At 35.5% G+C, this 19,465-nt stretch overlaps 2 protein-coding genes across 3 annotated transcripts; both read right to left on the bottom strand.

Annotated features, from left to right (window-relative positions):
- Positions 1-17: 17 nt before the first annotated feature.
- On the bottom strand, positions 18-8,754 carry LOC135687282 (electron transfer flavoprotein subunit alpha, mitochondrial). Its single transcript, XM_065203806.2, has 12 exons — positions 8,606-8,754; positions 8,078-8,242; positions 7,471-7,552; positions 6,074-6,156; positions 5,675-5,774; positions 4,925-5,035; positions 4,224-4,328; positions 3,751-3,819; positions 3,197-3,345; positions 2,654-2,699; positions 1,411-1,445; positions 18-186 (listed from the first exon to the last, which is right to left on the bottom strand). Exons 1-12 carry the CDS (start codon positions 8,651-8,653, stop codon positions 154-156), a joined length of 1,026 nt encoding a protein of 341 aa, XP_065059878.2. The 5' UTR covers positions 8,654-8,754; the 3' UTR covers positions 18-153.
- A 689-nt stretch (positions 8,755-9,443) lies between these two features.
- Positions 9,444-17,515, bottom strand: LOC135687440 (uncharacterized). Of its 2 annotated transcripts, XM_065203997.2 has the most exons (4): positions 17,097-17,515; positions 15,473-15,593; positions 12,905-14,546; positions 9,444-11,673 (listed from the first exon to the last, which is right to left on the bottom strand). In XM_065203997.2, the coding sequence occupies exons 3-4, from the start codon at positions 14,533-14,535 to the stop codon at positions 11,388-11,390; spliced, it is 1,917 nt and encodes a 638-aa protein (XP_065060069.2). In that variant the 5' UTR covers positions 14,536-14,546; positions 15,473-15,593; positions 17,097-17,515; the 3' UTR covers positions 9,444-11,387. The 2 variants fall into 2 exon arrangements, with proteins under 2 accessions (XP_065060069.2, XP_065060067.2); XM_065203995.2 differs by lacking the exon at positions 15,473-15,593 and having other exon boundaries at positions 17,097-17,390.
- Between the last annotated feature and the right edge of the window lie 1,950 nt (positions 17,516-19,465).

The following is a 19,465-nucleotide window of genomic DNA, read 5'->3' as shown; positions in this document are numbered from 1 at the left end:
CAAGTAGAAAAGACAACTTCTAGGAAGTGAAAACTTTTATTTACATATCCATCCATTTCTTAGCAATTAGATAACATTGAAAGTACGTAGCACAGTCCATAGAAGCATGACACTCTCTTGATAAGATTGATTTTGACGTTAACTTGCGTAGATTTAAGGCATCTTTTCAATCATCTCAGGAATGGCCTACGAGGGCAATCAAAGATAACACACGGTCAGCTGATTTTATTACCTTATCAACCTGCATAATTATCATATATTAAAAAGATTAGCGAATAAATTGCTGATAAAGTCAACGTCTTAAATTCGAAATATCCGCTTACGGCCTCTTTATGCGATTCAACACCATGAGATTTAGCATAATTAAAACTTGCATGTAGACAAAAGTTTGAAGACATGCATGTAGACATGTAGAAGGAAAAAATCCGAATCTAGGTCAAAAATGTAGTGCAAAGAAAATTTAAGTAGTCCTACTTATCAAAAGCAGGTCGTAGTTTGCGAAAGTGTTAAACTATTGAAAATCCTATTGTAAATAATGAAAGGAAACATAAAAGTTTTGATGTATTTTCGCAAACGTTTCACAAGCATTAAATGTTCTACAATAATGGGAAAAAATTAATTTTTACTTTCTTGAACACTAAGAGGAGCCAACTAATATTGTGGGAAAATAAACCGTTGGAGTTCAGCAATCAATAATTATTCATACTAACAATAACAATAATACCTTTTTTACTGTTAGTTTTACAATAGTGTGAACACTAATAAACACTAACATGAAGAAATTTAAGAGATTGCATTATGGAAGTCATTGACTGCAAGCGTTACAGGCGCATTGATTTTCGAAATACCAATCTTTTAGAAAAACTCTGAATTGACTTGCATTTTTGGATGATTTTATTTCAATTGGAAGAAAATTCCAAATCTTTGGATCCGAATAGAAAAGATGTGTCTCGAAGTAACAGGAAAGCACTGTAATTTCGTAACTTTATCAAAAGCACATATAAAGTTTCTTTCAATAGATGCAACTTGCGATAAGAAGAGCGGTTTGTTTAGTCACAAAAATGTGTCGGAACATTTTAGGGGAAGGTTTAAATTATGAACCAGGCAGTTTTGTTCTCAAATTTATTGCAAATTATCCTTCCAACAAAACTAGAAATATTTTATTGTTGGTCAACAAAATTTGAATTCATTTTTATTTTGAATTTTTTGCAGCTTCTTTCTATAATTTTAAATAAAATATATTTAGTGGCGTTCTTTTCAAAAGAAATATGTCGAAGGCTGGCAGCTCGAAGTAGACGTGAGGGACAGTCCACTCTTTAAATTGAACTTTCTTGATTCTTTAATACCTTGTAAAAACTGAACACAAACTGAATGTCAGAGGTAAAGAAACAAGGCTATAATCAAACATACCTTGAAGAGATCAGCTACAAGCCCGAAGTCGGACACTAGAATAAAAAGATTATTTTCAAAAAACTGTTGGTTTATGTTTTTAGAAGAAAAATATTCTTGCGTTAGAGGCAATCGACAGATACCAACGTGGCTTAAGATGCCGGTCATTCAATTTGGCCAATCAATAAGTGCGAAGACTAAAGCCATTTTGGTATCATGCGATTCCATTTAGGCCGAGGAAAAGTATATCATTACTAGCATGGAGGTAACCTTGTTCTCTTCAACTTTACCTCTACCGATGTTAGATGGCTGATATGAATAAGCAGACATTTTTACAGTATAATCAAAATCTGCATACCCTATTACCCCGCTTAATAAACGGCAAACAATGATTTTCCCTTTTTTAGGATACGAGAAAACGATTCAGGCATGCGCCTTTAAACAAAAGAACTCTTTTAACAATAAAATTGCATAATGTTTTAACAATAGAAAAAGTTTATTTTAACAGTTATTGGACATCAACTTCCCCAGGATCCGAGTCATTTCCAGTGATCATTAATTGCTTATTCAGCTATTCTTCATCAAGGTTGTCTTCGTCACAATGTCAGTTTATACTCAGGGGTAAATTTAGAGAAACTTATTAAGCTAGAAAAGTAATCGAGGAAGAATGTAAAAGTTGATAAAGAAAAAAAGAAAGCCATATCGTTTTTTTGTTTTTAATTTTTCTCGCAAAAACCGTAATTAGCAAAAATAAGCTATAAGCGCATGCGCCTTGAAATGAGGTGCACCTATAAGCGGGGTAATAGGGTACATTTCTAAAGGAATTTTGCCCCTCTTCCACGGGGAAATTTAAAATTTAAAGCGAAAAGAAATAACAAGTTTTGGAAAAATAACTCAGTTAGTGAAAGTACAAGAGTTGGTAAAGGATTGTTAGAAATTAAGATATTGTTTAAACTGGATGGAGAAGAAAATTAAGCTGCAGGTTATTTCAGTCAAATTTATCTGATGCTGTGCAAGAGCCAAAATATGGGTAAAAATGTAAATAAAAATAAAAAACTGTGCAAAAACCTTATCAGTGCAGTCAAAATTATTTCGGTAATATTAGAAATTCATGAGCTACAAGCTAATCAAGGTCCACGCGCAATAAATCTTTCTTATCAGTGAGTCTAAAAAACTGATAAACCAAAGCAAGCTTCACGTTTTTAACTACAGAGAAAGATTTGTGTGGAAAATTAAAAAAAACCGAGAGTGTTTTGAAACATACCTTGAAATATTGGTGCTTCGCCGTCTTTGTTGATGGCAACGATGGTCTAATAAAATCGAAAGAAAGTCCTTAAAACACAGCGCTTCTAAAATTTGCTTTTTGAGCACAGCAAATGGTGTGAAGTGGTAGCAGATGAGGTTGTGATAAAGTAGGTTTTAAACGATTTTAATCAGCCAAAGCTCATTTCTACACGAGCCTGATTTGCATGAACTAAAATAGTTCCTAAACTGCCCATTACTAAAATAATGTCAAAACTGTATCAAAAGAAAAACTCTTTTGCACCATACTGAAGAACCTCTTCTTTCTTCATTCCTCACAGCTATAACCAAGTTTTCAATGTGATTCATGGAAACTTGAGCATATCATAACATCAAAAGACAATATTTCAAAACCAGTTAAAATGCTTGCCGTATGCGGAGAGAGTAAGGCAAGAAATAACTAAACTTAAAAAACACATTTTTTCATTTCTTAATGTTCGCAAGAACAATAACGCGAACATTAAAATATAAATACGTCTTTCAGACAAAGAAGACCCAAAACTACCTTGCTATCCTTCATGCCAGCCAAATGTTGAATTGCTCCAGAGATACCAACAGCGATATAAAGCTCTGGTGCGACCATTTTACCAGTTTGTCCAACCTGCATATCGTTAGGTACAAAGCCTGCATCCACTGCAGCTCTAGAGGCACCGACTAAATAAAACAAATACAAATTCAGCTTTAAACGCCTTTGTATCTGGTCTCTTGACAAAGTATGTCAAGCGTTTAATGTAATTTATTGGAGCAAAGAGCTGGTTATTTATAATAGTTTGATGGGAAAATCAACCTTGATTGGAACTAGAAAGTATAAGCATAAAATAAAAAAAGCCATTAATTGTTAGCGATCTATACAAAGAATTAATGACTCGGTAGTACTTTTTTAAACAACTTGTACTTGACCAGAGATATATCCGAAGATCTTCTTTGGGATGATTTTTTTAGAATTTAAAATGACTGAAGCAAAGAAATCTCAAAGCAAGTTTTGAAGGGGAAGGGGGGAGGGGGAGGTAAACAAATAAATATGTCTACATAAAATGAATACCAGAACATTCAAATTACCTGCTGCGTTCATTTTCTTTGCCAAGGTGTAAAGCATTTCAAAATTATCCCCTGATTTCATTCCACGACCTGCAAATGAATAGAAAAATTTATTCTAAAAGATATTCTTTGCCAATTAAACAATCGATAAAAAACAGCAATATTTCTTTATCTGCACTGGTGCAAATGGTATGAGCGGAAACATAAGAATACTGCTTGAAAAATTTGAAAAAAAATAAACACAAACATGAAAATGTTAGCCCATGATATGTACTAAAACCCATACAGTTTTTTTCATTGCTGAAATAGGCAATACGACCAGCCCGGATCATAAAATTTCTGATAATTTTCCTACAGTATCACCGCAAGGACAGAAAATGACCAAACTATAAACAACAGATAAAAAAACCTAAGGTGAACACCAGCACTGTAAAAAACGTCAGGTCTCTACCCAGCTACCAAGGACATCTAAGTATAGAATTCATAGACCGTACCTCCTGAAATAACAATTTTGGCACTTGAAAGGTCAGGTCTGTCGCTTACACTTAACTCTTGGCTTTCCCATTCTGATAAACCGGCTGGAATTGAGCCTGCATCGACTATAACGAGAAATACTTCATGTCAGAGTTTTTGTTATATGTTAGATATAAGTCTGCTTTGTCATAAACATAGACTGTTTACATTAATTACACCCCTTTCCTTTAGTACTTCTGTCAGCACAATTTGATTGAATGACAAGCAATATTATAATATAGTGGGTGACGGTAATAAAGTGAATGACAGTAATTCAATATAGTGCTTACAAACCAAGTGATGGTTATGGAAAATAAAAAATTGGCAGCTGACTGTCATCGAAATATTTCATAAAAATAAAATTTTTTTAGAAATCTTGTTTGCATAAATAGAAAAACGTTATCATATCGTATCATATATGAGCAATAACATAAAAGCTCAATAGCAAATGAAATATCATATGTACTTAACTATCATTTTGGCAGCTCAAGAACAAAAAGCCCCAATAAAAATAGTCAAAAACATTCAAAATACAATTCAGATATATTGAATAATGACAAAAGTCAAACAAGCAAAGTCAAACAACGTTTAGATCAAACAAGCAAAATGCGACTCGTGTTTTAAATGCATTTTAAACAACCCACAGCCAAATGAAACACAAAGAAAATAGAATAGTACATACTGTCTTCAGAGGCACCATTTCCTCCTTCAGTGGCAGCAGCAGCAAAAGATGTCCCTCTGATAGTCAGCAGTTTTACTGGATCATTTGATTTGATGGTTGTAATTGCATTGCCTACAAACATTAGACAAATTAGAACAACACAAACAATATGGGGGATATTTTAAAAGATGCTCTCGCTTCAAATCAATATTTCTACTATCAAAGCATGTATGTACCAACTTTGAATGAGAGGAAGGAAGTAGATGCTGGACTATTCATGCATGTCACCCAGCCTGCGTTTTGGGGTTTGTTCAATTCAGAGATTATAGATATGAATACCACTTTCTTTAAGAAAGGGGTAAAATATTAACAAGATTCTTACCAACTTGAAATCATACATAGTATATCATATTTATAGCGCTTTTCAATCATACATTAAACACAAAATTTGTCCGTCTTTTAAAAAAAGTGATGAAAGTGGTGTTCTTGTCTAGATACTACCAAGTCTTTTTATGGAAATTTTGGGTCAAGTTCTAACTTTCCTAGCCAAAATTAAAAAATTAAATGAACATCAGACCACTAACAAAATTCATAATAAATCAAGAGAATCTTAGTCGATGTGTAAATTTCATACACACTCTTGTGATTTTTTGCATATCAATATTTTTCATGACTGTTGATAAACAAAGTTTATCACGTAAGTCATATTCTAGAAAACATACAAATAGCAAACAATAGTCTAAAGGTGTTGCAACTGAACAGGGAGCCTACCTGCATACATTGTTCTAACAAATGTGTCTTCACTTTTAATTTCTATGACATCTGATAATGGGGCCACATCAAGTTTGGCAGCAACACGTGGTAGGATGTTCTGATGATCAGAAATTCAGAAATGTAAAAAGCAGTTTGAAATGTAGTGACTATACTAAATTGTGATGTTGAAACAAATGTCGATAAAATGAATTTTGAAAATACTAGTATCAGATCTATAAAAGGTGAATGGAAAGTAAAGTTGCTGCTCATACAGGTTTTCATAATAGCTTTCTCACAACAACTCTAGTTAGATTTGTTTAAATAATAACAAAATAAACAGCTATTAATTTAACACTCTAACCGCTGGATTTTAAAAGCAAAATCAAAGATATCAAAAGGAAAATTAAGCAAACTCACTTTACTCTGTGCTGATGCACAACCAAGAATATGGGAGAATTTAAATTGTTCTTGAGCTTTCACAATGACAGGTGCAACTGCCTCTGTAAATTAAAGTTTGGAATAAATTAATAATAAAAAATAGAAAAAATGAGCTAAATTAACAGAAAATGTTCAATAGCAACCCAATTAAATGTTCAAAATTGCCACTACAACTTTAAATACCACATTATATAATTCCTTAATATGTTTTTGAACTAAAAAATCAGACTATTCGCTCTGACTAAAAAATAGTATATCTGGCTACTTAGGATGCCAAACCCAAATAATGAGATATAGAAAATAGCAAGTACCTTCTAACATTAAAAACAAACTCTCCCCTCAATAGGACAGCCTCCTCTGTCTTGCAGATAAAAAACAACTACTAAAACAGGCGATTCTGTCATTTTAGTAGCATTAAAAAGAAAACCCAGATTGTGCCAAAACTATAATGGTGACATGTATCTAGATGTTGGTAGAGCCTAATCGTCATTCCACCTAGCAGCTCTCAAATCTATTTACAATAAATTATAAAAATATGGTGATGACGGAAGAGGTTTTTTTGCCTTTGGACTTAATTGGTGATATATGCTTTAGGAAAGCTGCACTGATTGGGTGACCTTTACACACATGTGCTCCCATTTTTGAATAGCCTATATCAATCCACAGCTGGGTATACATATTTTTTGGCTTAGAGTTTTTGATGCATGTTGTGACACTTTATACTCTAAAGGGCGTTAGATGCAAAAGGCTTCAGTATGATTCCAATTTTTTGCTTCTTTTGAGGCCATTTCTAGTTTTTGTACCACCAGAAATTTGTTTAAAAAAGGAGCATCCATATCATGACAAATGATTTTACAATTAATTCTATCAGTAATTGTTTATCAAGGATAGCTATAAAAATGAATTATCTCCTTGCGGTCATTCATTTTCAATTTCCTTTGGCCTACTATTTTGGTGCTGTCAATCAGAGGATGCAATGGGGCAGATATATTGATAATTTTTATTGCAATATTCTGCAACAATAATGTGGCTAGTAGCACACCAGTATATTAACAGAAAAAGGTCACTTGTGGGCAGAATTTTAATCAGCCTGCCTGAATTTTAAAAAGTAATAATGTTTGGAAGTGTAGCCAAAACAAGTTTTCTTCAAATCTTACAAAAATTTGACCTGCCAAAAATCGGCGGAAAACCTTAAGCTGCTACTAGCCATATATAAATGAAGAAAACTTTCAAGCCTGGTAGATTTATAATAATTAAAAACTATTTGGTACAACTTTGCATGCCCTAAAGTTATCAAATGCATTTCAATCTTGCCCTGAGCTTGACATGGAAAGAAATGTGTTGAAAATCATTGTATAATTCTACTTTTGAAGTACCTGGCAAAAATCCTTTGTATCCATCACTTTTTGCCAGAAGAACCCTGCTTACTCCTTCAACTTTGCCAATTTCTAAAGCAACCTATTTAGAATAACATAAAAACATCACCTAATGGTTGTGGTTGTCTTGAAAACCCTAGAACAGTGTTTGCAGGAACATTTTACCACTTTCTCTCTACACCCCTGCTGATAATCTATATAAATTTATATCTATTGCATCTTTGCCTCAATAACTATCAAGTTAGAAAAAACATTGAAAAATAGAGATTCAAGCAGTAAGCAGTGTGCATAAAGATATTAAGATGTTTTGTTTGGCCATAAAATCTCTAAACCAGAAACATTTGAAAGTTGAAGGAGATTACAACACATTATATTTCATTATAATTACATTACACATTACATTACATTATAATTCTTTCGGAATTAAGCTATTCACAACTTTTTGAAACTTTCATACCTTTGCACGAATATCCTAAAACCCTCTAGAAAGGAGGATTACAAAACTCTTTTTTCAATCGAACAAGGCAATCATACCCCAGAAAAATTTGAGGAGCATAAATATGACAGTCAGCTTTAAATCAAACATCTATCAGTAGTGCATACTTACTGATTCACAGCCTGTTCCTGCAACAAGACAGGTTATGTCTCCACCAAGTTGTTTTGCTGCTGTTACAGCATGAAGTGTACTTGGAATAACTTTTTCATTATCATGTTCTACAATGACCAATGTAGATGCATTTCGGCTTACCAGCAAAGACCTCACCTGGCTTGTCTAGAAATATACAAGGCTTGACATATTACTTACAAATAAATGTTGAAAATTGTTGTGGTATTTTCTCTCACTCAAGGTCAAGGGCATGGATAAAAATTATTTTATTGCATCTTTGTAATCCCTACTTTCACTACTTTCATCTACCTTCACAGCGAACATTTTCTTCTACGTGATAGATAATTTGTGTTTTGAATGCAATTTGAATTTGGCCTGTACCAGTGTATACTATGTAACTTATGAAATGTGATTTTTTGGGCCTAAGTTTTTACGCTTGTACATATAAGCTCTAATTAAGCCTCTTAATTTCAAATTGGCGAAGCGAAACACAGTAAATATGTAATTAGAAATACATTGAATACATACGCTCTTTGACAAATTTTTGGCAAGACTTCTAAGCTGATTTTGAAGCATTTTGCAGCCAGGTCAAGATAGACACTTCGTTATATTGGTTGGTTATGTAAGGCGAGACTTGAAAAGGAGGCCAGCCCAAAAGAGATTTAATTCCAATGTAACAACCAACAGTACCTTTCAAGAATAAAATTGCCTTTAATAAGAGATAAGAAAAATTTATAATTTTCTTTAGAAATTTTATTATATTTTCATTTAGATAGAGGGGTTGCCTAGGCATGGCCGCACTTCCCACTGGGTCCGCCGGAAATAAGAGATTTTGAGGCAATTTTAATTATTCGAAGCTTCTTGCTTTGCATTGTGGTCGCAAACGTTCGGGCAGTTGATGGCATGACCCCCATGCCCTCTCTTCGTCGGAGGCCCTGAGCACTAGAGGTTTATAAATATTTGCACAACTTGAATCCAACCTTCAGGGGCGGCGCCACGGAGACATGTCCACACCCACATTTTTTAAGATTGACTTTCTAATTTTTGCAAAACTGGATTAAAAACATAAGGGGGGGGGGGGGGGGGGTGTTAGTTTTCTTCTCTGAGATCGGAACTTTTTTGCATTTTGATGGTCAGTTACGGTTCTTTTCAGATCTTAGCTGACATAGAGTATGGTGTGTTGGATCATCAGTTTCGTAAATAGTGAGAAACTAAAATAAAGATGATCTATAAAACACAGCTTTATCGTGCTAAACAGTTGGTTCTTAGAGTGTGGTCTTGGCCTTCCTTCCTTGTCAAAGGTTTTTGGCAATAATTAACTTATAACGTGCAACCAAACTTTTTTAAGCTACAAGGATAGTATAGTTGCAGCCCACCTGTTACAACTGCATTACCTTTTAGCCTCAATGTCAGATGAAAGGTTGAAAAAGCTTGTTGAAATTAGCACCGATCGAGATATGGCAGATAAAATAGACAAAGGAAGCCTCGTTAATAAGTTTAAAACCATTGCTAGCTAAAAAATACTACTTTGAAATCAACTTTCATGCTATTAGCTTTTGTGTGTGTAAACCTTTGCCAATGAAATTCAACATTTCTATTGAGGGTTTCAAAATTTGTCAAACTTGGTTATCAATAACGAGCGCAATTTCTCTTACGGTGTTGCACCGGTTTTTCACCCAGACCCCTTTATCAGCTCTACCCCTTCATTGGCTAAACCCAACTGCTATAATGTTCGAATAATAGATACTCTATCTGTTCCCAAGGTTAAGAATACAAGTTATGGTTTAAAATCTATTAGTTTTATTTGGAATTCTCTTCCAAATGAAAAAAAATCATCCAAAAATGCAAATCACATCAAAAGTTCTTAAAAAATATTGGTATTTTTTCGAAAATCAACGCGCCTGTAATTAATAACTTCTATAATGCAATCTCTAAAATTGATTCATGTGTATTAGTGTTCACACTATTGTTAAACTAACAGGACAAAGTTTATTATGATTTCTATCATTATTTCCTCTTCACGACCCTAAAAAATAGATTGCTCAAGGGCCAACCACGAAGAAACTCCAAAGTGGAGCCACGCAAATTATCCATGCAAAAATTTGCTAACCCAAGTTTCCCTTCCAGAGCGCAAACCAAAAATAAAATGATGCTCTCTTAAGAAAGTACAGGAAAGAAATAACACTGCTTAAATTTCTCGTAAACTTGAACAAAACGCGTTGTGCGTAATATTGAATGTATAAATGTTTATTAAATAGCAGTAGTGAAAACCTATATAATAATAGATTTTACAGTAACACAACGTTTTTAACAACCAACATTAACAATAAACAATACGAACTACAGAAGCAAATATACAAAGAGCATAAACATTTACATTATTGGTGATTATGGCAGCTGTTAATGGCTGTGGAAATATCCTAGCGAAGTTGGTTTTGTGAGGAAAAATACGTCAAGCAGATGTAAGCGGGTATTTCATAATGCTAAAGATTTGATAAACAAATTAATAAAAAAGTGATATTTTCACATTCAACATAAACATTTATGCTCATTATTATCTCCTAACATCTCTTTGTATTAAAATATAAACAATAAACATTTGTTTTTACCTAAATATAAACTCTTTTAAAATTGATATGACAAACCCAAAAATTGTCAAAAATATTCGTAAACAGAACAAGAAAAGTATCAAAAAACCACATTAAAATGTTTTGTAAGAGTAAAGCAAGCCAAAAGAGGTAAAGCAATGTATTTCTGACCTTTAATTACCCGTTTTCTGACTGCAAAGGTCAAGGCACTGCCGTCATTTATAGCTGACTATGCTTACTATATCGTTGTATGTACATGATGTAAAATTATATTTAATTCGAATCAATAACTTGGCACATGAGTAGGAAATTAGAATTAAGATCGGGACTTCCAACCTAACGTAGTTATGTATGAATCTATACTCATAGCTTCATTTAACGCAAAGGTTTGTAAATACAGGAATACAGGATTTTACATATTCAATAATTCTAACGAGAAAATATATCGACGACAAAAGTGATTTTTTCCTTTAAAGTGCTGGCATTTTATAATTTCAGTTTCTGAAAAGTTCAGCAAAGAAAATTTGTGTGTGTCCTAGATTGCCAAGTGTACTGGGTATCAGCCCTACGTTATATAATAAATGGCGGAATCCTTTACTGAGGCTACACTCAAGAAGGTAGTTTAAATGCATCTTTAAGCCAAGCGATAAACACAAACCGAACAAAACAAGCATAAACTCAAAATTTAGCTGCTTTTTAAGGAAACAGGCGTCTCGCATCTATCAACAGCTGGCATCACGAATTCTGCCATACCTCCAAGTACAGCCTTCATAGAATTCTTCAATGATGGCCTTAGCAACATTTTCGTCCATGGCTGGTCCTTGCCACGTTACAGATACGTTCAATTGGCCCTTTCCTCCTTGTACACGGGACAGACGACCAGACCATGTAGGAATTTTGGGGTACACTGCACCATGCTTTTTTAATAACAATGCTCGCTCACTTTCCTTCAAAGACAATTCGACATCGAATCGAGTAAAAGAAGCTGATTCCTTTAGGCTTTGGCCTCTGAAATGAAGAAAAAGTCCATAAAGAGTAAAAAAGAAAAAAAACAAATAAAGTGACAATATAAAACAAATAAAAGCTTCTATAGAGGTACGTTATCAAATTGCGGAAAGCAGCAAGGAACACTAATATGGCAAGATCGCCCAAAAGATAACTCACGATAAGCAAAATACAGGTACCTGGTTAATGTATTGGCAGCAACAGGCAATACACAAAACATGACTATTTGTACAACTTTGATTGGTAGAACATGATTCAGTTGAGCTTATTTTGCCATAACTTTCTCTTGGAGTAGCTTTATCTCCAATTAATAGTGATGTTACCCAGTGGCGGCTCGTGACTTTCACAGTTGGCAGGGCAGACCATCAATACTGCGATTATCGATAGAAAGGTCGAGTTTGCAAATTTTTCACTGTATTCATGGTTCGATGTTGATCGTCATGGAGCGCAGGAGAAAAAGCATATATAGATGTGGTTGTTGTTTAGCGATGATGTCATTTTATGGGCAAAATTTTTCTTGCCCCGAATTCCTCCAAATAAGCCAATCACAGGTCGCGTTTCGCAATGCTCGAGGTCGAAAATTAGCTTGTGCGCATGTCGGCTAGGGGCAAAAAAAACTTTGCCCGTAAAATGAAATCATCGCTCAAGGCACTAGCGGGCCAGAAGCGAGGCTAAGGACGAGACGGGATAGCAAGGAGCTTTTTCTAGAAGAGATACAAACTTATATAATTAACCACAGTAAGACTATCTTCAAAATTAAATATGAATATCATAGATTTCCTTTGAATCTTTTTGAGGAGGCATTGCCCCAGATGCCCATTTGCAAGAGCCGCCACTGATGTTACCTTACAATATATGCATCCCTGCTGTTGCTGATACCATGTGTATAGCCATGCTCATTGGCGCAGGTTTTTACTCCTCAATGCAATGATAGATTCTATACTTCAAGTTATTCTATTGGCAAGCATATTGGCTTTCAATATGATTGCTTCCACAGAGTGTTTGCACCATAGATTGAAATTACCTATTCATGTGAATCTGTGGCAGATGACTAAATTATTATTATTTGTATGTAAAGTCACTTTTCAAGTTGGATAAGCGGGTTTTCCACGCGTAAGTAAATATCACTGTTAATTTTGACTGCGAATCACAATGCAATACACGATAGTAAATTAAAAAAGGGCCAGGGTTACACGCAAAATCTCCATGAAGAAACGAAGAAATAAATTAGTACCTTTGATAAATTTCCTCAATGCAGTTAACAGGGGAAATTTCTTCAGTACCTTGAGCATCTGGTGGCAGGGCAGTGAAAAAATTCTTTTCGTCAACTTCGATCCTGAAATGGTCAACCAAGTCTTTTGAGCCACATTTCGCTACAAAGCAGCATTTCCAATCCAGCGGCAGCTTGTCACCAAAGGTTCTTACAAAACAAACGTCATCAGGCTTGATGTAGATACCCATCAAATCACCAATGCCCGATGAGTAATATTTGCAAATTCCTTCATATTTCTTCACGGGATCTTGAAAGCAAGAAGACACCTGGAATGGAATGGAAAGGAAACCATCCTTCTTTAACTTCTTCAACGAGCCATTTTCACTAACGACGTACAGAGTGACTGAGGGGTATTCACCAAACGTGACTATGTCACCTAGCTTAAATTGGATGCCTGCAGCCACGTCTTCAGGCTCAAGGCTCTCAGGGAAGAAACCACATTCGAAGTTGCCACCGATTGATCTGCGATTTCGTGCATCTCTACTATTACAGCTCAATTCACTATTATCACTCTCTATGTCTTCATTCAGCCGAACCAGGCAGCCGCACCCTTTTTTTACACACCAACAGCATTCAGATTCGCTGTGTTGCTTTACACGTTTTCCAACATCTGATGTCATCTTGTACAATTTTGCAGGCTCTTTGTCATCTGCAGTTGAAGGCGAAATGTGATTGGCGTTTGAGTCTCCCTTTCCTATGTCTGGTTTAGGGTAAACTTTCAGTAACGAACGCAAAGCTTTCTCTTGAAAAGAGCCATTCACCTCACGGGCAAGGGCAGACATAGGGTATCGTCTTTTAACAACCAGCTCTTTGTTGTCGACTACGGTGGCAGCAAGGCTGTACGATTGTGTAAGAAGAACATCAACAGAACTCCCAAAGATGAAAACAGATGTGTCGCTCAGTTTTTGAGACAACTCTGATAGATCAAGGTTGGTACCAGCCTTTGATAAACCAAACATCCCTTTGCGATATAAAGGGTGTTGAGCTCTATTTTCTACAACATCATGAAGATACTGAACATCATCCCCCCTTTTGTCTACAAAAACATCAAGAAAGTACTGGCAACCAACAATTTGATGTCCTTCAAGCTTGACAGAATCTTTCACTGGATGGTCGAAGTACAGTTTTATTCTTGTCAGTCGACCTGCCTTCAGATCTTCATCAGATGGTGAGAATACTGAGCTAACCTTTTTGCTGGGTGTCCGCTTGTCTACCTGTATCTGATGAATTTCTTTGTAACCTGGATGCATAAAGTGACAATTGGCACCATAACGGCAATTTCCTTTTAGAAAAAAGGCACATGTGTCCATCGGCTGTTGACGGTCTTTCCCGTAAGCGTGAAGGAATCGGCACTGGCTGCCGAATTTGCAGTGCCCACGCTGATAGAACTTGCAAAGCTTGCTGTCTGCATTTGCTTTGTTTGATTTGACAATCTCAGCTGAGACTGCAACTGGCACTCCCTCTGTGTCAGAGTCAGAGTCATAGTAATAACTATCGGCCAAGTAGTTTAGCCCTGTGATTCTGTCCCAGTACATAAGCTGATTCAAATCCATCGGCGCCTGGAATGGGCTCGAGTAGTTAAAAAATGACATCGTTTGTTTTGCTGCAAAAGCAAAATAAATTCAGGCTAGACAACGTATTAATCTATAAATACTGAAATAAAAGACAAACTGGAAACTTAAAGAGGATATCACTGCCAGATTGAGCATAAAAAAATTTTTGAATTGTGTTTCATCAACACTACATTAATAAATATTTTCGTTAAGTGACTTTAGCCGCATAGATATATTTCATCAAGCTTTAACACAAAACAAGAACGGAAACATATCAGCTCTGTAAAAGGGACATAACAAACTAGGGTTTCCGCAAATAAATATGAATTTGGGTGATCTCTAGGTCATTAAGGATGCATTAAGAGCAAAAATAGGCAATATCCTGCGCAATCAAAACTTTTCAAGTCAATTTTCATAAATGATAAAGCATCGATTTTCCTTTAAGTCAAACTAAAGATAAGAAATTTGCCTGTGCGATAAATAGAAAGACTAGACTATTAAACTGCTACAAGGTAAGTATAATACTCGACAAAGTCCGAAAAATACTTGAGACGATGTAGAAATTGAAAAAATTTGAGGAAAGCTGCAAGGCACCGCGAGAAAAACATAGACCTATAATATAGTTAACGCTGATTGCAAATAAGCGTAAAAATCAACGTATATATATAAAAAATGCTTGAAACTTGCAACAGTTTGATAATATTGGTGGGCAGAAAGATTGTCGGAGGCACATGGGAATAGCGGAAGACTAGCATTAGACTAGCATTGTTCTTCGGGAAAAGGGCCACTTTCCCAAATATTGGCAGCACATGCCCTCAGGGTGTTGTGCCCAAAAAACCTTCTGACATATGTTTCAAATGCTGGTCAATTTTGGACTTTGCAGTTATACACAACAGCTGATCCCAAGGGTACAAGTCAGGTTTGTACCATCATCATCTATAAAAAATTATAACAATGCTAAAAATTTTATGCTTACAACATATTTGGCCAATCTTGGATTCTTCATATATGTACCCCTCCCCCTAAACATGTGTTTGTGTTTATTGCATTGACATGTACTAATAGTTCCAAAATGTTTGTGGCTATCAATTTGGGGTCTAGGAACAAGATTGAAGACTACAAGATTAACATGAATCTAGATGTTAGATAATTCAGGGACCTTGCAAAAATTGTTTCATTAACAAGCTTATAATCAACAAAAATGAGCTGTAAGGTTGTAAATTCCTATTTGGAGAGGCTTTGTTGTGTATCAAACGTTGTCAAAGCACCAATTTTGTCAAATGTGATACTCTTTAATAGACCTTGGCGGGACCAAAATTGCAAGAAAATGTACCCTTGGCTAGACTAGAAGTCCAAAACAGTATACCCTTGCTTTGGGCACCCCCCCCCCAGGTACCTTTACTATGGAAGAACATCACCCATGATTGCAGCACATTTAAACAATAATCTTGCTGAACACTGATTGGATTTTGGCAAGTGAAAGAGCATTGGACTAAGTGGGGGTGTCACAGGGGCAAATCATCAAGAAGGCAAGAGAAAAGGCAGGCTGAATGCATATTTTTTAATCCTTAACAAAATCCTGCAACAAAAGTTAGACTGCTGAGAAAGATAAAAGTTTGTAAAAAATTTCCACAAACTTAAAAATTTTCAAACAAATTTCATGCTGTGGGGGGGCTGTAACCCTCTTGCTTTCCAGCCATGCTAATTAGCTAACTCCTGCAAAAATATTGTTTCAGAGCCTTCCTCTCTTCTCTGAACAGAATATAACATTTATGATTTAAAAAGAACTAGCTTCTCATTAGACCAAGGGTGATCAGGAGGTAACCACTTTAGAAAAAGAAATTAAAATTTGTTGTTACTTGCATCAAGAACCTTCATGAAACCATGAAGTTTGAAAGTACAGGCGCGTTCACACGCCCAAAAAAATTTGTTAGCACTTTGTGAATTCCTCTACAATTACCGAATTGTTTATACGCATTGCGAAAAAAACAAAAAAACCCAAAGGAAGCTATTGTCTGCTAATGAAACGGAAGGGAATGACAAAACAAAGTGGTCGATGTCACGTGATTAGCAAATCGAATTCTCTTTGCGATCAATGGAATGTTTATTGCTTATGGTTAATGTTAACTATTTCAAAGATAAATTTTCCGAAAACCAATATTGGCATATTAAAAACTTTTTCGACACTATTGGAAAACTATCATAAAAAAGTATTAAAAAAACAGTTTACTGATATTCTAATTACTTGAGGTGGTTCGTCATTTTTTTTCATTTGTTTTGATCCGTTAGAGACGAGCAGTGATGCGAGTTATGTTAACATTAAATGACAATACTTTCCAAGGTAAGAAAAACTGCAACACTCTTTACAAAAGGATGAAATCTAGTTTGGTATTAATAACTTCTTGTAAGTTTTATTTGCGCCTCTACTAGTCTTCAAGGGCATTTGTGTGACCTTCATTTTGTTCACTTCGCCTATCTGAGACCCTCGAGAGGAGTTCCCCGCCGCTACGAACACGATTATCTAAAAGGATTTAACTTTATTTGTGCAGGTATGAACAAAAGCAAGAAAGGGAATTCAACAGACACCAATTACGACTTACCCCTCTGTTCTTAGCTGTTCTTAGGAGATCTTTGACTCGGCCCTCTGACTTTCGCATCCACAACTTTCACCTCTAGTCGCACGTGTGAAGTAAACATTTCCAATAGCCTCGATTACACCAGTCAAATCACACCAGTCAGAAAGGGGGTCGAAAAATTAAATTCAGTGGCAAAGGGGATCATCCAAGAAACAAGGGATCGTCCAAGAAACACCATGATCATGCCATTGGCCATGCTGACCATTGCCCCCAATTTTTGCGAAGCAAGTAATTGCAAAGCTGCAATGAAAGAGGAAAGAAGCATTGGCCCCCTACTTTTGTTAGCTTTCCCCCCACTTTCAAATATTCATTTGAAGAAAGTTACAATAATTGATTTTTGCTAGTGACAGTAACTATAAAATGAATCCAATCATTTTTTTCGCTTTTTGCAAAGTATGGCTCTCTCGAGAGAGCTCCTCCTTAAGAAATTCCCCTCCATGCACTCTATTTTCCATTTAGTTACCCTTGTATTTGGTATTTAATTTCTCTGCAATTTCTTTTTGTATAGGTATATTTAGCTTTAATTGAAGGTGTATGTAGTGGAATTTTAAAATATGAAACTCAAACTGAAAATGAAATCTGTGTAAGTGCACTATTGGGTATATATAAGACGACCATGCAAGGCTTTAGGACAATCTTCAAGCAGAACCAAGTGTGTGAGATGTATTTTAGTTGACTGCATGCTTGGGGACTAAGACTGAATCATTCTTTTTCAAAATATACCTAACAAATCTGTACGCAGGCTTCTTACTCGAAATACGCGTCTTGTATACATGTATTATGATAATTTTCCGGGATCGATCCTTACATCAATGACAATTAAACTCTTAGTTCAAGGGAGTGCTCTCTCTTTGATTAGTCTATCTATTGAGAATGCCCCTTCGTTAAAAAATCTTCTCTTTATAAAATCATATGTAACCCTGTTTTTTATTTGTGTTATTTATATTTTATTGCCTGCTGTAATGCATTTTAAGTTAATTGTATGTTAGCTTTAGAGACGTTGTTTCATGCAATGAAATTTTAGTGTAAATTTATTCGATTTTTCGCTCGATTTTTCATTCGACTTTTCACTCATGCCAACAAAATGAAGGCACAGAAACGCAAATCGGCTGCCGTGTTTATCTTGCGTGCAAATATCCTTTTATACAATCTCTTGACGGACTCGAGCGACATAAGACCCTGTTCGTCCGTTTCATGCAGGAACCGCCATTAAATACTTATTTCGTTTAAATAAATTACTATTTTCAGGCAAAATTTTGTTTATATTGATTAATTCCATTCTTAAAATGAAATTCATTACTTAAATAGGTCCCCTAGACCTCGAGGCCCCAGGGTAGTATGCTTCCCTGCCCAGCATAAGAGATGATAACTGCGCACGCGCTCACTCGACTCACTCGACAAGGTGGCCAAACGATTCGATTTTCATTCGACAACACCTTTTTCACTCGACTTTTTTGATAGAGATCAAACTTCACTCGACATCACTCGACGCCAATCGACTTGCTCGACAAGGTGGCCAAACGACTCTATTTTTCACTCGATTTCTTGTCGAGTAAAAAATTGAGTGAAAAGTCGAGTGGTTTGGCCGGGGCTTAAAACCACAGAGTTTACGAGGGTTTTACAGGCTTGTGTTCGCAGATTCGGCAGTAAAAGAAAATACAAAATTCAATAAGCGTGTTCTGATTTCTTGAGTCGACGGTTCCTATAGTTTCATCTTATTCAACAACGACTAAACGGGTCACTTCGGCAAAACTGGTATGCTTCAAACTTCTTGAAATAACAACGGCTATCCGAACATCTGAAATCACGTCTAAACTCTATCGAGTAAATTCAACGACTGAATTACTCAAAAAAGCCAACAAATACTTTACTCAACAGCAATTAAGATAATTAGGACAGTTATACAAAACAGAACAAAGGAGCTGATCACAAGACAGGATGTTACATGGAAATTGGCCAAGGTGCGAACGAAAGTCAAGCACGCAAATGAAATTCAAACAGCAAACAAGCAAAAGTTTCCTTAACGAAATTCTGCCCTTTTACACTATTTCACGAAAATTATGAAAGGAAAATTTAGAGCTGCACATTTTTCTCAGCTATTGTTTCTTTTAAATTCGAAACTGGTTCTGAATTTTTAATGCTCTTTGATTTAAGAGTTTAAACAGGATCCCGCTTTGACGCTATCAATTTCGTGTTATTCGTTTATGTGTGACACAAAGCGAAATAACGAATATGAAGTTTCGTAAACATTGAATTTCCTCACCATATAATGTCTTTCTACATCTATAATTTCTATACCCCAAAAAGGTGTTTATTTAATCTGAGAACCATCT

This window comes from Rhopilema esculentum, chromosome 20, assembly GCF_057945365.1.
Source record: "Rhopilema esculentum isolate cy_ngs chromosome 20, ASM5794536v1, whole genome shotgun sequence".
In the NCBI taxonomy this organism is placed as follows: Eukaryota; Metazoa; Cnidaria; class Scyphozoa; order Rhizostomeae; family Rhizostomatidae; genus Rhopilema; species Rhopilema esculentum.
The sequence above is the reverse complement of the archived record's forward strand: the minus strand, read 5'-3'. Positions and strand labels throughout refer to the sequence as shown.